The sequence below is a fragment of the Melospiza melodia genome, chromosome Z (assembly GCF_035770615.1).
Source record: "Melospiza melodia melodia isolate bMelMel2 chromosome Z, bMelMel2.pri, whole genome shotgun sequence".
NCBI classification, from domain to species: Eukaryota; Metazoa; Chordata; class Aves; order Passeriformes; family Passerellidae; genus Melospiza; species Melospiza melodia.
Window position 1 is genome coordinate 32,423,532 of NC_086226.1, and position 20,023 is coordinate 32,443,554.

Consider the following 20,023-nt stretch of genomic DNA (forward strand, 5'->3'; position numbering starts at 1 on the left):
TAGCCCAGAGAAACAGCTGGTCAATACTGACGATTACCTTTAGCTGTGCCTTTTCATTTTTGGCTCCTAAATATACTTGAATAAATATTTATACGGCTAAAAATCTTATTTGGCATAAGGAAGTTTTAACTCTGCTCAAAGTGTGGCTCTGATGAGTTTGGATGCCACCCAAGAGAACCATCAGTGGAGACTGAATCTTTTTAGCACATCTGGACAGAGATCTTGAGGCCCCTGTGGAAGGGCCATGGCAGGAACTGCAGTGCAGCCCCATCAGACTCAGAAATGGGTAACTCCAGAGGCCCAGCTGCCCCCTCTGCTCACAAGGACACCTCTCAGCTATTTTCTGCCCCAGCACTGGTGTTCTTCCAAGAGCCATTTGCACTCCATCTAGTCAAGGAAAGCTGCTGTTTTCTGCAGGCTAAGGCATTTCACCAGCTGATCCCAGCTCAGACAAGCCACAAGAGGTGGCAACAGACAGGGTAATAGCAGGACCTCAACTTTTGTCCATACGTAGTAAGATATTAGGTTAGCTCAGCTGACAGCATACCATTAAATATTAGGGATAGAGAGTCCCTATATTCTTAAGACAGTTCAGCTGACCTAGGAGCTGTGGTCAGAGAGAGACCCCAAACTGGCAGTCACAGGGACAATCTGTCCAGCTCACTGATCTGGCGTGAAGAGGAGGAAAGAAGAAAAGTACCCTGTTTTCAGCCAGGGTAGGTGCAGTATGAAAATAATAATGCAAATGGACCCAGAGTTTTATCCTGATCTTCAGGGAAACATCCAGGGGAAAACTCCACACTTACTTCTTTTTATTCTATTTATGCTTTTGATAACATCTGACAGGAAGCCATAATCTTTCTCTTAAATAGGCTAGGATCGGTTTTTACACTTCCACACACAGAAGTTTCCCAAAGATTTTGTGGCAGATAAAAAATACTGACTTAATAAGTCATGCACAATGATATACTGAAACTAGCAGGTCTTGAAATAAAAAAAAAACTGCGACAGTCACAACACATTAGTGTTATTTTCAACAAATATGGTAAGAAGTTTTTATGTCTCAGATTACAGCATTAAACCATCATAGTTCTAAGGTAGTATTTTTCTGTTCTATAATTCTAGCTGTTTGACTTCAGTTAAAGAAAAGCTTTTAGTTAATCTTGCCAGACCACAATTTCTACTGCTTTAGCACCTGACCTAAGGACATTATTTTAGGGTTGAGAAATCTTACAGATTAGTTTTGTAAACCTGTATTAACAGATTACCCCTCCTCCCTCTTCCCCACCCCCACTGAAATAAAAAGCAAGGAAGAAAAGTTTAACTTACAACAATTACACTGAAAGGAATAATTATTCCTGCTAACAATTTATAAGAAATGGTGTCCTCTTTGTATGGATACCGGATGGATTCATCACTACAGAAAACGCCTCTCTGGAAGGGGGTACGTCGTGAACTGAGAATTGCAAAAGGCAAGCCAGCTGGCAAAAAGGAATACAAAATACATTACAAAACCAAAACAAACTGGCAATGATCATACTCCCACATTTCCAAAGAGATGTGCATAAAGAGGAATGGGCATGCAGGAAGTTAGAAGGTTATGCACTTCCTTTGGCCAATGACTACTGCCTTGACTTTGTAGCTTCCAGGAAGGATTGCTGAATGAAGGAGAACAAGGCAGGACTCCTCTCGTCTTCATGTTTGTGGCACTTCAAGTGTGGAACAATGCCAAAACCATGACTGAGTAAATAGTTCAGTGACAACCACTGAGATGCTCAATCTTGTGCTACTGGCACAATTATCAAATTTTTCTTTATATTCCAGTGAGCAACAGTTGCCCCTGTACACCTTCTCTGGATAGCTTTACAAGTCGGAAGAGCATAAATTGCATTTCATGAAAGCAGAAAAGGAGGTGCTTTCAAGGGAGTGCAAGTGCAGAGGGAATATTTGGGAATATGGAGAAAAGGAAATTACACATGCACACTATTCCCTAACTTCCTCACACACTGGATGCCTTCCTAGAAGGACCTACAGCCTCAAGGCATGGAGATTTTATTCCCACCTCTTCCACCAAAGAGGATGCCTTTGGCTTAATCTAATACCTGCAGGACACAATACTAAGCTGCACAATGCTGCAAGCTATTTCTACCCACAACACAAACCAATATTAGTCATTTGAACAGCAAAGGTTTTTTCAAAAAATTCAAAATAGGATGCAAATTACCATAAACTGATAGAATCTCATTTCTAGATCCTATTCCTCCATCCTTAACACACATACAACATCTGCACAATCTGTTTTTGTACAGGGATGACTACTCTTGGAAAGAAAAGGCTGTATGGAAAACAAGAGGTGGAGGACTACAAAGAATGTCTAACAAAAAAAAAAAACCAAAAAAAAAACCAAAAAAAAAAAAAAAACCCACAAAAACAAACACAACAAAAAACCCAAAAACTTTAGCTTAGGCATGTAGAGCCCAGTAGCATAACCCTTGACTTTATGCTCAAAATTTAGCTGTGTTGTACATAAAATGCATACCACTTTAAAGTTACACAACAAAACTTATCTGGAAGAGACACTCCCATCCAACATTAAGGGATCAGAAAGATGAAAACAGTCTCCATCCTTCCTTCCCAGCAGAAATAAATGTTGCTGAAGTCACAGTTCTCTCCTCAAGACCTCTGGGCCAAGGCATAACCTACCTCTTCCTTTCCACATACACAGCTAGCCCAATAAGCATGTGTAAATAAAACTGAGGATGTGAAGAGCAGGAGAAAAAGCGAGCAAAAGAAGATGCCAAGCATCAAGAAAACTGTTAGGGAAGAGACCTAGGATCCTGTCCAATCCTCTTTCCCTCCACCCATGAAGTCCTCCAAACTACACCTGACTCCTGGGACCATCACAAGTGATGTAACTGGGATTTCACAAACAATTTACCATCAGTTTTGCTCTGCACACTATAAAGTGCTTAAAAGAATACTTCCATTTGAAAACAAAAATACAAATAACAAAATAATAGCTCAAAAGGAGAAAACTTCCCTGAAGTGAACTCTGATGAATGACACAACCCTATCCCTTGATCAGGCAGTTATATATGGGTCTACTGTGTGGGCCCTTGCATTCCAGCTCAGCCTGTTGCAAAGAACCAGGTACCCTCTGTACTGCTGCTGCCATGAAGCCAATAGCATGCAAAACCTTCCCCCCAAAAGTGGTAGAAAAAGACCCCTGTCATTGTCAAGAGGGGTTGTTTCCAATTCCATGCCAGCGGGACTACAACTGACACAGCTCTGGAAGCCATCCAAGCACACCAACAAAGCAGGAGGACAGCAGGACGGGCCAAGAGCCAAGCCAGAGCGTCACCAAAACACTGCACCATTCAGACACCAGCCAGCACAAAGCCTGGGAGCTGGAATCCGCAGTACAGTGCAAAAACACAGCCTTTCCTATTAGGAAAAAATTCCTCTACCTCTCTCTTAACAGAAAGAAGGTTTTGAAAAAGACTGCAGATTATTTTTTCTCCTCCCCTTGTGTTGGTATTGTGACAGATGTCATGATACACCATCAATTGTTTAGTATTTAGCTGACTTGCATCAGGGTTGAGGCAGAAGCACGTGCAGTCGTGGTGAGGGAAGGTGATTTGTCAACATAATGCTGTGGTGTTTCCAACACTATTTATCCTAAAAATAGGTATGGAATGAAAATTTCATCATTTGCCCAGCACACACCAACATTGCAGACTGAGTATTTGAGAAAAATTTATTGCTTGGACCTCCAAATGTAGAGAATTAGGCATGTACAGATAAGAGTTTCTCAATTATTTACATGGTTACTTCTTTAGAGTTGGTAGTTTTGATTATCATGGTAAAGCAGTTGTTCACAAAATTAAGTTCAACCCAAAAAAACCTTATCACAGCTTCAGCACACTGCCACAAACACCTGTGGTTACAGTTAGTGTCACTGACATTGAACCACTAGCTCTGCATCACCCATTTTAAAGACTTGCTCTGTGAATAATGGTGTCATGGCACCTTACTCCTCATTTCCTCTAACCCACACCTGGATGTTTCAGCTTCTCAAGATGAGAGACTGGAAATTTTCAGGATGATGGGGTTATTCAGGGGGAGCTTTTTTAAATGTAATTTCCATCTACTAAATCAGAAATAAAAAGGGGTGTGGAGCACAGGAATGAAGTCTCTCAGGCAGTGAGGATCTGTGTTCTTACATGCTGAGTGAAGCTGCTTGAAATGTGCATGCTCATTCTTCAGTAATATTGAGATTATGATGTAACTATCCTGTAATTGCACCTTCCTGTATCCAGATCACGGAACCAAAATACCAAACCACTCCAAGATTGTTTTTGTTTTGTAAGCAAGTATGAATAGCTAAAATAAAATTGTCTTCTCTTTCATTATTTCTTTCCACCTCCTTTACTTTGAGTCTTAAAAGTTCTGGGTATCTATGTGGCAGCCATAAAGTAACCATTAATTGGAAGAGCTAAGCACTGAAAAATATAGTAAACATAACAAATCTTTCTTCAGTTTCCCCCAGCTGCACAACAGATTCAAGAAGTAGTTCCACCAGTCATTTATCTTATTGCTGTTCTCAGCATCTTTCAGTGAATGCTCCATGAAAGCTTGAAAGAAAAGTTTTAATTTCTAAAAAACAGATTACAGTATAACTGATCAGATTAATTTAACACTGTTAAACTGTAAACTGAAGTCACAGAGTTACAACATCTGTAATTTACCTATGGCTCAATTCATGGCAGTCATCAGCCTGAAAAACCATGCTAGTAGGGGCTTTTGATATCTTTTTGGTTAAAGTATTCTCCAATGTCAATACCTAATCCCTCAGAACATGCTCCATGGAACAGGTTTAATTTACTTCTTTTTAACGTGCATGGATTGACTTCACTATTATTAACTGGTGGGAGAGAGCAGAAAAGTAGAGGTCAAACCAGAAGGGCATCAAGTGTTTCTGGCATGTGAAGCCAGTAAGAGAACCTTCTCACAATACTGAGGGTTCTGTTCTGTTTTAAATAAATCTGCAAAATAAATAAATAAACCCAAAAATCTGCTTTTGTGGGTTTTCAAGGCATTTTAATTTCTAAAATAAAATCAAAATTATTTCAAAATCAAAAATATATAGCTTAAGTATTTTTTGCAATGGAAGTTTCCCTTTAAGACAATAAAGGGACAGAAAAATCAGTTTAGCTTTTTCACTACTGCAAGCAGAACAAGCAAGCAGAAGAACTGTCATTAAGTGATAAAGAGGTAAAGCTTCTTACTGTACCAAGTAAAACAGTGGAGTTTCCCTACAGCTGGGATAGACATGTTACTTTTTCACCCTTACAGATATCATAATTTCAGAAGACAGGGATAAGTTTTTGCATCACGGTGGCAATTTCCCTAGCATGGAAACTCCTGGCACAGGTGGACAAGACATGACTGAAGATACCAAATGATACTTGTCTTTATCTTTACCACCATCACTAGTGTCAATGTCTTTAATATCACAGATACAACTGAGGAAAAAATGCTTACTGTAGTATAGGAAGCACTGTACTTTGACAGCAGATTTATTCACACAAATATCTAAAGCAGTTTCTCAAGAAAAAGTAGCAAAGATTCAACAGCAGATCACTGAGAAGAAATCCTACTCATCTGCCACAGGCACATTACCACATTCAGTTAAAAGAAAGGTCCTACAATATCCTACAAATACTCATTTTGTTCAATTTTCCCTGAAAGCAGTAGAAATTGGGGAGTTTAAGTACTCCTTTTATGTAAGAAGTGGAGAGAGCAGAGGAGCAGTAAAGGCTCTGTATTGAATACTTCTCATATGATAATTCCAAAAAGCTTCCACTTCATCTTCTAAGCTAGTTGTAATATAGTGAAGAAATTGCCTAAAGCGAAAATGACAACATGTATGTGAGGAGGAATTATACAGTTGGGAAGAGGTTACCTGTAGGGTAATCTCAAGGATAAAGCAAACAAGCTGGTGCTATGCAGTGCATATGCATTCTTAATGAATAACTAGCAGATGTACTGCTGACAGAGCTGGCAATTCTTTGATACAGTGGAAAATCAAGGCCAGCCAGTTCTGCCTGCAAAACAACCCTTAAAGACTGAGGCAAGCGAACATACGGAGATTTGCGCAGTAATGAGTTCAGAGTCATGCATCTGGAGGTTAAACAACTCTTGGGAGCTTGTCAGTTCAAACTAGGAGGGGGAAATAATGTACTTCTTGTGGTAGTTGTACATCAGTATAATAGCATGACCATTAGACAAGTCTTTTCAAAGGCATTAACACTTCTAAGCCATTTGACAATTTTCCTCTGAAACAGTATTCAGTCAAAATTGGCAAATGCATTTAGGCATTTGGTTTTAACTCATCTGTCTTTAGTGCAGACAGATATGGACTGCTAGGATACATCCCTCATGATCTCAAAAACGAGAGTTTGGTTTAGGGTCTAAGGGCTGTAAATCAGCCAAGTGCATACACAGTAGATATTAGATAAAAGAGCAATACTGATCCAACAAGCAACCAAGAATTAAGGAACTACAAACACAATCCGTAATAAAGGTATAAGGAGAAATGCAGGCTCTGAAATGTTTCAGTCATAATACACGGAGTAAAAACACAAGTAGCTCAACTGATAAGACTACATATTTTAAACAATTACTATACCCTTGTCCAAAAGTATGACTCATACAGTAAAATGGATTAGATTTCCTCATAAGTTGGAGTGATTTCTGACTGATTATGTTAGGTTTTTTTCCATAAATATCCTGTATTACACAGGTCTATTTCTGTCCAAATTTCTAATCTTGGTTAGGTTTCTTCACTGGGCATGAGGCTGTTCTCTCCACTAAAGCTGGACACATTATCACCCTGCAGAGAGAGAACATCAGATCATACACCTCCCTGGAGCCATCCTTCCCACTCTGCTCAGGAAGGACATCACTTGGCGTTTATCCACGCTGCAGTTCACCAGCTATGTTACTGCCATCTTTTGTATTTATTGCTCTGAGTTGCCTACTTTGCTGCCTCACTACACATGCTCTCTCTCCTCCAGGGCATTTATGACTACACTGAACAGGGCAGACTACCAGACAGCTCTACTCGACATCTTCCTTCCCAGCAAAGGACACGGAGCACGTACTGCTCCTGCTCACTTCTCACTGTTAAGTGAATTATTTGCTCATTTCAGGGTTTTTTCTCCAATCTCATAACTATTCAGTTTCTTAATACTTGGTTGAAGTACACATTTGAATATACACATCTAAATAATGAGATTTTCTAAAAACAAAAGCTGCTTTAGCCTGAGTTTCCTTGCTTCCTCATTTATCACAGGGATTAAGAAAAGAACAGATGTTCTAACACCAGGAAACAGTGACTATGTTACTGACAAAGTAGCTTTCAACATTTGTGTTTAGGTGCTATAATCTGTGTTGGGTAGTAATAATCTTTCTCCAGAGTTCTGAAACAAAACAAATTTAAAAGATTTGGTTGTCTTCTCTCTCAGCATCTGAAAAAAAACCTGCCACCACTTTTGTGCTGTTATCTACTGCCAGTTTCATTGCTGTAGCTTTAAACTAGAAGTGATTCCTACACTTATTTTTTAAAAAGCTTAAGTAATATTTTGAGGTTCAAGTCTCCTTACACCAAAAGTTCAGATACAAAGTAGAAGTTAACATTTTCCTCAAATATGCTCTAGATATTTCATTACTAATTTCATCACCAAAAAACATCCACAGTATTCATTACAACATTAGAAATACTGCCTGGAAAAACACCCATTTTGCAAAAGCTTAGTTAAAACTTTTGAGCTGATATTTCTGCTCACATTCTGTGAAGGTTGGGGAGGGTGTCAAAACCTCTTTACAGATTAAGACAAGACTTTGGCTTGTACTTAGTATAAGAACAGGGCTACTTTCCATTTGTCATAGGAGTTTTACAGTTCAGGAGAGCACCTACCAAGAAATGAAACATCATGCCACAGATCACTAAGTTCCATAGTTCCATTTTTTGGCATTCTCCTGAAAAGGGGGGTAAAAACCACCTCTTTCCATGAGTATTTCCCTCCACAAGGCAGAAAGAATGAGGTACAATAATGTGAGCCTGAAGAAGAGAAACAGAGGAGGCAGCACAACAAGGAACACAATCTGCCTTACTTTCCCTGTTGCTTGTCTCTGGTTCCTAGTGGCGCTGCTTCCCTTCTCTGACACCCCCTCCAGTCTCTGGTCTCAGTCCTAAATGTCAACAGCACAATATTAGAAACTATGTGTCAGACTTGAGAGAAAGAAAAATCTATGCCATAGGCTGTTTGGGTTTTTCCTGAAATTACAAGACTTATCTAAGTTGCCATTCCCTCTACTTACATTTCTCCCTATTCCATTTTACCCTTTTGTATATTTTACTAAATAATACTTCAAAGCTCCCTCCATACCAATGTGACTGCTTGGCTTTCTCATAGCTGTGACCAAGCTTCACTCACCACTTTAAAAGCCCTTGAATGGAGTTCCTCCCACTGTCAAAATGCCAATGCTTACTCAGACACTATGTGCATGCTCCATCACTGTACTAAGAAATGTACCTGAAGGCCTGAGGAATGTACAGTACCAAGTCCACAGGGCTAACATGCAGGCTGCTACAGTTTATTTACTTAAAATACAACTGCACTCAGTAAGAGTGATTTGTACAAGTAACAGAGGCAAATGGTGCTCCTCAGATATTCCCTCACCTGATTTCAACCCCACCAGAACACACACACCTTGGGCACATTAAAAAGTGAAGCCAAAAGCTGGATGCTGCTCCTTTCTCAACATCTGGCCCCACAGTATTCATCTCAGCCAGAAATTGCCCATCAATTCAACAACTCAAAGTGCATTAACCTGACATTAAACCTTTACAGAGTAAAACCATGGATTATTATTACTATGTTGCCTTTAAAACGAGAATCGAAAAATTAGCAGTTTATTCCTCAGAATAAGGTTGGGTTTAGAGATAATGCTGATCTGTAGTACAAGATGAACAGTTAATGACAAGTAGGACTCATGACAGATTATGAAGTTCAACAGCATTGCCCAAAAAGTTTCCAATGCTACAAATACACCAAAAAACACAATGAAGATAAAACATGAGCATCTTTTAAAAAAATTTACCAGATAAGAGGCAGTCTTGCTCAGAGCATAATAAAACCTCTTACAAGTAACCTGAAACTTAAGAGTCAAGTTGAAGTCCACTCTAGGGTCAAACAACAGTTTTAATTTCAATTAGTTGCAAAACTAACAAGAGTGGGTCATAAAGCTTTGACACTGCTGAAAAAGTGAAAAGCACACCTACAAATCAACAGCCTACAACAGGTTTCATTAATCCCCTGATTTATTAATCTCCATCACAGCAGTAACTACATTTGTTCATGAAGACATATGAAATTAGCTCAGCAAGTACTTATATTGGTCAATCTAATAGCTGCTGTCAATAAAAGTTTCCCTTCAAAATGCATCCATTTCATAAACAGCATTAAAGATCAGTTTCTTTTGCCACAAAAGAAATCAGTAAAGTGCCTTCAAAGTATGATTGTGCTAATCTGTAGGAGGGAAAGTTTCAGTCAAAACATTGTTACACATGCAATAAGCAGACATTCCCAAAAACATTAAGCCTAATGCCTAATATGTTAAAGCTGGCACAGGAGAAAGCTACCTAGGTCTCTTTTGGGAAGTCATCATGATACAGAGGACATTTTGCCACACCAAACCTAGGAATGTTTTGATTCAGCCCTTTTTTGTTGTTATTTAAACTACTTAGAAATCAATGTAACCTAGCTACCCAATTATCTTTTGATTGGCTTCAAGGCAGAGAAATTAAGTCCTACAGGCCCCATCATGTTTCCTTCTCTCAAAGAAGGTCCAAAGAGCAGTGCTTATCCCAGACAAGTGACTTAACCAAAACTCTGTTTACTAACAAACACTTCCCTGTAAGGAACATCAGCATTTCCACTACTTGTTTAGGTAGCACCAAGTTGTGGAGAACTACTTGGTCTCTCAGAAATTCAGTGCAGGCCTTTAGCTGAGTTAGAAGTTCTGAACTCTTCTCTCTACATCAGTCCATCATGTAACAGCAACCTAGCAGAGGCTTGTGAGCCTTCAGCTCTGGGATAGAACTGCTAAGCAAAGCCTTGGCAGGGAACCACAGAAATCCTAGAACAGGGAGCAGACAAAACTCAAACACTCTCAGGTTGCTCTGTTGTTCTGTTGCTCTGATGAGGAGAAGGGTTTTGCCAGAGAGGTTCTCCTTGCTCTGTGCTTCTCCCCCCTCCCATGTCACCTACCCCCAGAGCTAAGGCAAGCTGCCTGAGTGTCACTAAAGATGCAAGATGACTAGAGGGGGGAAAAAAATCAGTTTGGATGTGAAGTTAAGAGAAAAGCCAAACTGAACAAGACACCTACAAATAGACACAGCTGGAACCTCACTGAAAGAGAAAAAGTATTGACATTAATTTCTCATTTACACTCGAAAAAGTTAGTCTCATGCAGACAACTGAAGACCAAAAATGTCAGACCAAAACTTCCTAGAGCTGCAAGCCATGGACAATGCCTAGTCATGGCTTTTAAATTGCATAGAATTACTATCTAAATATATCTAAAAGTCTTGGCAAGATAGAAGTATCACAAAGATCTTCTGGGGTTCCTTAAATGTCATATATAATGAATGTGTGCTGCTCTAGACACTGGCCTAAGCCATTTAGAGAGATTCAGTCTTCTAGATCACTACCAAAACTTGTTTGACCCTAAATCTCAAAAGATTTTAATACAAAAAATTGTAGCTCCCATTCAGACAAAGAACAATTTGGAAAACTGAGAAGCATTATATTAAGAAGTGGCACTTGGAAAAGAATAAACATGAATTTCTCAGACATTTCCTGATAAGAGGTGGTAATGGCAAGATTCAGGCTACAAACCGAATTATGATTCCTAACAGTATTTTTTTTATTTTTTAAGATTCCTGAGTTTCTAGCACATCTTGTAAATCTTCATAAAATGTCATAAAAACAAATTCATATTCATGCAACCTAGTTTCTTTTATGTACAAGACACTTAATAAAATACCTATGTATGTTTTGGTTTTTTTAGGGTTGGGTTTTTTTTCTCTTTGAAGTTATTTTATATCTCAGACCTTTTATATTACAGGCCTACCCCAACAAAACCTTTTAGTATTATAATTATTATTATACAGCAATATGTTCAGGCCATTTCTTATTACATTCTGAAGACAAGCAGGCCCATCATGCAACCAGAGTCCTACCACTTAGGAATGAGTATCATGTTTGATGTAGTCTGATTAGACAAGAAAAGTCTATACAAAAGTGTAATTTATCAACTCTAGATGAAATTTTTTGTCATCAATTACTTCATTGTGGATTCTGTCCCTCTCAGTAAAGTCTCCTGTCAGGACATCAATTTTCACTAGATGTGGGATAATCAGAATTATTGCCCAAAAGTCTTTCATGAATGAGCTGTGTTCCTCTTGAGGGTATTGAATCTGGAACACATCACTTCCAAAACTAAACTGCCTTGGAGAAAGTCTCAAGCCTCCAGTGAGCCAGACCATAACAAAAAACAATGTGAATTCAGATTCCCAGACTGATCAACTTTCCCTGTCCATCTTGACTAAAGGCACTCTTGAAGAGAGAAACCATTCAACTGGAACCCGCTTTCAATTCAGAGAGCTGTAATATTCCATGTCTCATACTCCCTAGCTGTACAGCTTACTCTAGCCCTTAGTTTCCAGTAGCTATGGAAAATTCTTCACCTCTTGCATGAAACTAAAGAGCTCTCTATATCTGAAACCGAGACTAAGAGAGCCAAGTTAAAATGCTTAACTACACAAAGTAGTTGCTTTAAGGTTTGGAAAACATTCAGACTGGAAAGTAAATGACCTGGCTAGACTGTATTGTAACAACTCTAAGTGCTCTAGAACAGGTTTTGTTTTTTAAACCTCTCTGCATGGAGACTAGAAGTGGTTGTTCTAATTACAAAATCCAGCTTCCTGCACAAAAACAAGCAATGAAAATCTACTGTGTAACTCCTATAAAAGTATCATAGTAGAAAAATACCAGAATAGACTGCAATTACTGATATCTAATTTTAAGCTGTAACTTTCACTACAAAGGTTATCTAAAATTTAAAGAGTCCATACCACTCTTTAAATGTGTAGACTTTCGTGTGAATTATTTCTAAGTCAGATGTTTCTTCATGGCTTTAGAGCCATGAAAAAACAAACTCTCCATTGACTTTATATTACATTGACTTTATATTCTATTCAAATCTAAAAATGAACAATAATAACAAAAAATCAAGCAATTCATCAGCTTGTTGAACTGCAGCTAGAACATTTCTTTAGAAGTCCAAAAGCGAACAGAGCTGCAATTGTTAGTTCACCTGTACACATATTAACCACGGTACCCAGGAAAACTATTGGAAAATAAATTTTCCCAAAGGTGCGCTGAACATATATGTACTTGTGAAAGTGACAAACTTTCCTTAAAAGTGAAACTATATTAGTGATTACTTGTTGTGTCAACCTCCTACTTATTGTAGAGGTCTAATGGAAGCTTTAATGAATAAGCACTAATAGGAAAACCAGAGTAATGCATGTAGAAGTTCTGCAAGCTCACTTGTTTTAAATTACTGTCTTTTATTATCTATTAAACCCCTTCATAGACTTCTTACTGATTAATACATCTTATACATTAATCAGATAATAAAATATTATCATTATCTTTCACATGGCTTGATCAAGTACTGCAGGGACAAATAACATGTAGCTTCAGGTTCAAGACTATTCTGCACCATTAAATTTTGATTCTCCAAATCAGCTCAAACCTTACTAAAAACGGGGATACAAGCAGGCTTAAAATATTGTTAGAAAAACCTACTGAAGAATTAAATTGTTCTTTGTCAAAATCATGTGGTCTTTAAAACACTGAGCCTCTTTTCTACAAGCAATTAGATTTTCAGTCTCTGTATCCCATTTTATCCCACTCTTCTTTAATGAGTAATCACATTACTTTCAAGCTTAGAAAAAGCTTCTGAGTCAAAATTAGGCTTATTTTTGTAGAAAGTACATAGTAGCAACAGTCACCAGTTATAGGTGTGTGCACTGCATTACACTGCCAAGTTTTAACATCACAAGTGTTTAAGTTAGCAGACTAACCCATTCTGAACAAGATATGTAATCATTCCATAACATTTTGGAAGACATTCTTCCTCTCTAGTGATAAAAGCCTAGTTGAAATACACTTTTTTCCTGTTCCTAAAGCAAATGAAATTAGCAACACTAGTAGTTAGAGATTAGTTCCAGATTTTCTGCGCAAACAATATCAATAGCATCTTTAACATGCATATGACTATATATATATATATATATATATATGGGATTTTGCCTATATAGGCTTATCTTCAACTCATTTACAGATCTTAGCTCTTGGAAGACATACATTTTACTCCCATCACCAAAGCTGCCTATATATTAGCTACTTACAGAGAAAATGGGCAGGGTGAACCCCACTGTGTAGAGGACAGTGGATGTGATGGTACTGTCATGGAACGGATACTTGATGCTGTCATCATTACAGAAAAAGCCTCTCTGATACGGTTTTATTTTGGCCAAGTTTAGAACACCAAGGGGTAAGCCAGCTGTTGGGGGAAGGAAAACAAAAAACAAAAACAAGAAATACATGTGGTTAAATAAAAAAAAAAAAATCATTTCTAATCATGCATGGAGGAAGCTACCAAACATGCATAACTCAAATCTCCTAAGTATCATGCAATGTACACACTTACCAAATTTGTTTATAGACACTTCTCTTTCAGAACACTACTTCAGAAAGACTCTGAGGTTACCCATCAGGTACAGATGTTAAAAAAAGTTACAAAGTTCAAGATCTTCCATCTAATAAGGTGAGTTGCCACAAAACCAAACAGAACCAAGATTACATCCAAGAAAAAGCCTTTGCCCCTCACATGACTAAACAGTTATTAAGGGCAGGCAGCCTTTTGTCCCTCCTCCCTCTTCCACTACCCAACGACCTCAGCTTGTATCTAATTTTCCAGCCTTGTTCTATACACTATAATGTGGTCAGTGTTTACAGATAAGACAAAGAATAGACACAGGTTTTGTCATGGTTAGGGAGTTAAAAAGTTCATGCAAGTAGTTTTCATGCAGGTAATGGCAATAAAAGAACTGCAGGGACACTAATGGAGACTTTGAATGGATTGCACCTCCAGGTAAGGAGATTATACCTTGAGATTGCATTTACACAGCTTTTGTACACTTTGGAAAAATTCTGCATGAAAATATACAAGTTATAACATCACAGCTGAAACCTGGGTAAAAAGTATAGCTCTCCAGATTTACACACTGTGATATATTACCAATTCCCTCTCTTACAAGTCAACTTGTATTATACTGACAGTCATGCAAAAGAAGCCACTAAGACTTCTGATATTCAGGTCTAACTTATTTTTGATAAGAACCACCCGCCATGTAATACACATCTGCAGGAGCAATAACCTCAGAAAATCCAACTTTTTCTTTTACTTCCTCATAAAATCTAAGGTTGGAAAGGACCTCCTAGATCATGAAGTCCAGCTTTTAACCAAATAACACCATGCCCACTTTCTCTCTTTCCTTTCATCCACTGAGAATGCAATACATTAAAGTGTATAAATTGCATAATGTTAAATCCCCAAACAAAACAAAAAGTAAATTTTGTTTTAAATCATGGTAAAAAAGGGAAGATAACGGTATTTTCCCCAACATCCATCAAATATGCAATTCTGCAAATAGACACTCTATATGTAAATTAGAGGGTGAGTGCCATTACTGAAGCAGAAAAGACTTCACAGTGTATAAACAACCTGCTGTACTGAGAACAAAAAAACTTCTCAAAGAAGTTAACATGATGAGTGATTCCTTTGATTTCTGGTGACACCTTTTGACTACTAGCTAAGTAGCTTAAAGGTGTTTTAAGTACACTTATTGCTATATACTTTATTAGAAGAAAAAACATATGAGTGAAACAGCAGGAACAGAGTGATAAATCCCAGTCCCTTCTTTGGGCTGCTAAGTTGCAGTGTAAAGGCTTGTGAAGGGCATATTGAAACTGTACATGGTAGGTAGCACCCCTGCTTTCAAATCCTCTTCCTCACAAGGAAGCAATTTGGGAGTATTTTAAATCCTCTTGTGGAGCAGAGGGAAGTTTTTTTCAAAAATTATCTGAAACATGAAAACTGTCCACATTACTGATGCTTACCATCCCATATAGAAAAAGTGAACCAAAATACAAAAGGTATTAAGCTTATTCAACTTCAAGCACAAAGTTTTTCATTATGAAGCATGGTATACCATTGAATCAACTGCATCTCAAAGGTCTCTCTCCTTCCTTCTGCTTTAATGATGGAGAGAAGAGCTAAAGCTTGCACAAGTGGCAGACAGAAGCATATGAAACAGAATTGCAGCCCTTCGAACATGAAGGGCACTACACTGAAGAACTCAGAAAGTTCACTCTGTCCAAAGGATTGCTGTATGACTGTATGCATGGAGCTAAGTTTCAGCTACTCTCAAGGCCATGGCAAGATTCCACTAACATAACGTAGAGTCCATGCTTCCTGTCTTTACCTCTGCTGTTGCACACCCAGCAGGATGATGGAGTGGTAATCCCATTACCTATTTGATACAATCATATCTTCTCAAACAGGTCACCAGATTTTCACACACGGAAATATCACATGCCCATGATTAACTTAAGCAGCAGCTTGTGTTTTGCATAAGTGGACTACTTCACAAACATAAATACCTGTCTTCCACAAAAAGCTGCTACAATCTAATATCAAGAACATATAATGAACTTTTGACCTGGGAAGGGGGGAAAATGAAAAGCAGAAGATAAAGGGGTCAGATGAGAACAGTTCCAAAGCGACTGCAAAACTCATCTGTATTGCCTACACTAAAAGAACACAAAAAAACCCTGAAGTTAGTTACACATCTTACACTAACTGCCCATTTCCATTTTTTCTCATTACTGTTAAATTCTTACTGTAATCTAAATGATGCACTGCTTTCCAACAGTGGACTAGAAGATTTTGTGAAGTGACATTCAGCTGATCATTAACCTACCCCAAATCATGGCAGCATTTTTACTGTTGCCCATTTTACAGGAAGAGAAGATGAGACATAGTATATGTAAGCAAACAGTCCTGAACTTTTTCATTGTAAGCAGAAAAAAACCCTACCACTAATGTACACACCAGGCCAGTATTGCCATCAGAGGTGCCAAGCATTTCCATGACCTTTAAGCAGGCTGAACTTCTGAGGAATGTACTTATGCTCAGTCACATTAGCTTCTACAAACTGGAGCAATGAGTGACCAAGATCTCATGCAAGATCACCAGGCTAAAAGGCAATCCTGTAGATTGTGGAGCAGCTCTCATGTCTTATCCTCTGCTCAGTATACCTCCTTTTCCTTTACTCCTAGCCAGGACCAAGCAGTAACCTCAAGGTGCTCTTCTGAACCAGGTAGCTTTGTACCTTAAGGGACCATAATGGCTTAGTTGTTACTCATATCCTATAAAGCATGACTGTCAGCTGTAAAAAGACTCCTACTTGAAGTCACCCATCATTCAGACTGGAACATATTAGAATTGGATTTCATCTACTCTCTGGTAAAAAGATTGTGCAGTTTATCTTGTCAAGAACTAGTGACCACAGATTCTGCACTGTTTTGCTGGGTAGTAGCAAGAAACAGACAGCAGTCCTCTGACCTTTCTCTCCCCTTTAATTACAAAGAGAAAACAACCTGGTCACTCCAGTGCTGTGACTTACGAAAGGACAGACTTCCGCAATGCTCACACAAATAGACTCTAGTTAACCCACAGACCAGGCTGGATGGGGCTTGGAACTACCTAGTCAAGTGGAAGGTGTTCCTGCCTGTGGCGCACTGGAACAAGATAATCTTTAAGATCGTCTCCACTCAAAATATCCTATGGTTATCCTATAACCCTTTAAGCTACAGATGTAGTAACAAAGTTGATCAGAAAAAGATACTCCAAAGATTTGAAGCCTGTGCCTATGAAAGAAAAGTAAACAAGTTTAATACGCATGAATAAGAAAAAAAAAACAACCCACAGTACAGAGGGAGACAAAGGTGGGAACCATGCTTGAATTACTCAGTAGGGATTGCAGGGACAGAACAGCCTTTAAGTTTTGGGGTAGAACTGTAAGAACAGGGCAACAAACATTTGTAGAGTTACATGAGCTACGCTGAGTTCACAAGGAGTTTCCAACTCTTAATTTGCAGGTTCAAGCCAGTTGCAGTGTAGTTTCCACTGACAACCTACAGTAATTCACAGTAATATATGCAGCCTTCAGGAACTATTTGATCACATCCAGCTGAATGACACAGCATGACAAACGCCTCTAAGAAGGGAAGGAAGGGAGGTCCAGGCTAGGAGAATAGGGAGGAAGTCCATATGAGAATGGTCCTCCACCCATAGAAAATAAGTTAGAATGTTAAAAGAATGCTAAAAATAAAATACCAGTACCCAAGGGGAGAAAGTGATTTTCTTCCCCAAATAAAATCTGCTCAATCAAAAATATCAATTTACTATATTTTTAGTAAATATTTTAGTACTATATTTTAGTAAATTTTTAAGACTAAACAAAAAAATAAAATAAATTTCTTTTTTATAAATAAATTTATAAATTTTATCCTACAAATGGAAGTGATGAGTACCAATCAATCATCTTTTTACAACGTGTGTAACACTGTACTACTGTTCTGATCTGTGGCATTTATCACACTGGTAATTTCAGAGTTAGGTGCTTAAGCTTGGAGTCAGATTCTTCTGCCAAAGGTGTCCATACAGCTTTGGCAGCAAGCTGCCAGTTTTTGTTAAACAGGAGAAAAGCATTTAGAGCCAAATTAGCGCAATTGCCATAAATATTAAGATCAGCAAAGAATATTATTGTTTTATGTCTAAAAGGAAAGAAACTCATAAAGTTTCTAAACCCTTCAACAATACTGTACTAGCTAGTTCTCAACCAGATGCAGTGCTCACAAAACTTGGCTCAGCTTCCAAGAGTAACCCAAGACAACCTACACTATCCTGTCCCTCCCCCACCCCTGGCCATCTCCCACTACCCCGTTCTTGCCTTGGCATTAGTTTTCACACCAACCTGTCCAAAAAGACAAGCCCATGCCCACACAACACCGTATTTTCAAAGACATTTGCTCATCTGCCAACTGAATTACTGTAAGAGCTGGCTTAAAGGACAGAGTAAGAACACGTAGCCAAGGGTCCCTGGTTTGGTCATGAACCATTATGACAAAAGACATAGGACAGACTGGGACAGATCAGCTTCAACACCTCATGAAACTGCATCTTAATCAGTGGTGCTTTCTTCTCCACAATTTTAAATAGTTCAAAGGAATGCACCGTATTTTGTAAACACAGGTTAATTAACCCATTTGGCCTCCTTATCTGTGCAAGTGACTGAATCTCCACTTGAGGTTCTGCGCAGCCAAAGTCACGCTGAATTGCTGTTTCAAGTCCTCCAAGGCAATATTACTCTGTACTCCTATCTGGTCTTCAATCAGGAAGTTCTCTTCAACAAAGCAAATTAACATCTAGGAACTGGGAGAAAGGCAGTTACCCCTAAGGGATACTACAGCAAATGAGAACATTCTAGCTTGATTATTAACTAAAGTTTTTTCCTTCATGCTGCAATGAACTCACAAGTAAGTGTTAATTAAGAGAACCTGTACTGGACTAACATGAGACAGATAACTTTTTATGTTTCTCTACACTTACCCTGAAGAATATGATCAACACATTTTGCATTTGATACAGTGACAAAGTTGGCTTCAAGTTTTGTAAAGAAATATACAGTTAATAGTTTAGTTAGGGAGTAAAATAATTCTAGCTGTACCAAAGAAACTACAAAACACATCAAATTATATCCTGAAAACAGATGAGCTACTTTTTACAGCTTACATTCTTATTAGACAGATGATACTGTTAATAATCCCACAGAGTCATTTCAAGCTAAACCTATATAGCTGCCAATTGCTACCGAGAGCAAGAGAGAATGCAAGGTCTCCTACTCTTACGCATGTGGTTTTGCTTCTATTTTTCAGACAGAACAACCATGCTGGCTCCACTCTTCATTTTTCAATGTACAGTCTGGTGTGAGGAAGTAGGCAAGAGATTTAAAGAAACTCAGGTCAACTTCATGCTACAGGAGAGAGATTGGAAATGTGTAAAAGGTACTGTTCTCTGCAGAAAAGGAGACGGGCTGAAATTCTTTTTCTATGAACAGTCAAGAGAAAGAATCAACACTTTTTAAAACAGGATGTTCTGGGAATACAAAAAACTACCAAGAGAAAGAAGAGATTAAAATAATGAGAAAGCATTTAGACTTTTGATAACTACAGGTAAAGAGTGCACAAGAGAAAAATCAGTGCACTATTTGCAGTAGCTGAGACAACTAAGGGGTGGCCCACAACTTACCTCCTAGCCACTTTAAAGAACTTTATCTTGCTTTTCTACACTAAGGAATGTGAAGTATTTCTAATACCAGCAAACTGATTGTTCTGATAATGCCAGAAGCTGTGATAGGCTTCAGTAAACAGGATACATGTATTTAAAAGCATGAACAACATTCTAATCTCTCCTACAATTCTACTTGCAACTTTGTGCTACTTACATTTTTATTTGTCCTCTAATCTATGACTTGGCCAGCAGAGAAGCCAGATCAGTAACTGAGCAAGTTCCTCACCACTTTTTGTTATGTCAGGCAAGGCTGATGGAGGCAGCAAGCAAAGGAAACCTTCCTCTGACCTCAAACAGCCTCAACATAAGCATGCAATTTCCAGTCCAGTCATTTTCTAAGACAGAACTACATCATATTTCAGTTTCTCTGCATTCAGCAGTCTACTACATGGGAGCACTAGTT

General features: G+C 38.4%; 1 protein-coding gene across 5 annotated transcripts in view; it reads right to left on the reverse strand.

The window, feature by feature from the left end:
* PLPP1 (phospholipid phosphatase 1) overlaps positions 1–20,023 on the reverse strand; it is a 72,678-nt gene that overhangs the window by 31,655 nt on the left and 21,000 nt on the right. For 3 of the 5 annotated variants that reach the window (XM_063181007.1, XM_063181010.1, XM_063181008.1), the window contains one exon: positions 13,550–13,704. In XM_063181007.1, the coding sequence (XP_063037077.1) occupies positions 13,550–13,704 (155 nt within the window). Of the gene's footprint in view, positions 1–1,329; positions 1,482–13,549; positions 13,705–18,532; positions 18,552–20,023 lie in introns of those variants that run through there. The other 2 variants (XM_063181011.1, XM_063181009.1) reach the window with 2 other exon arrangements.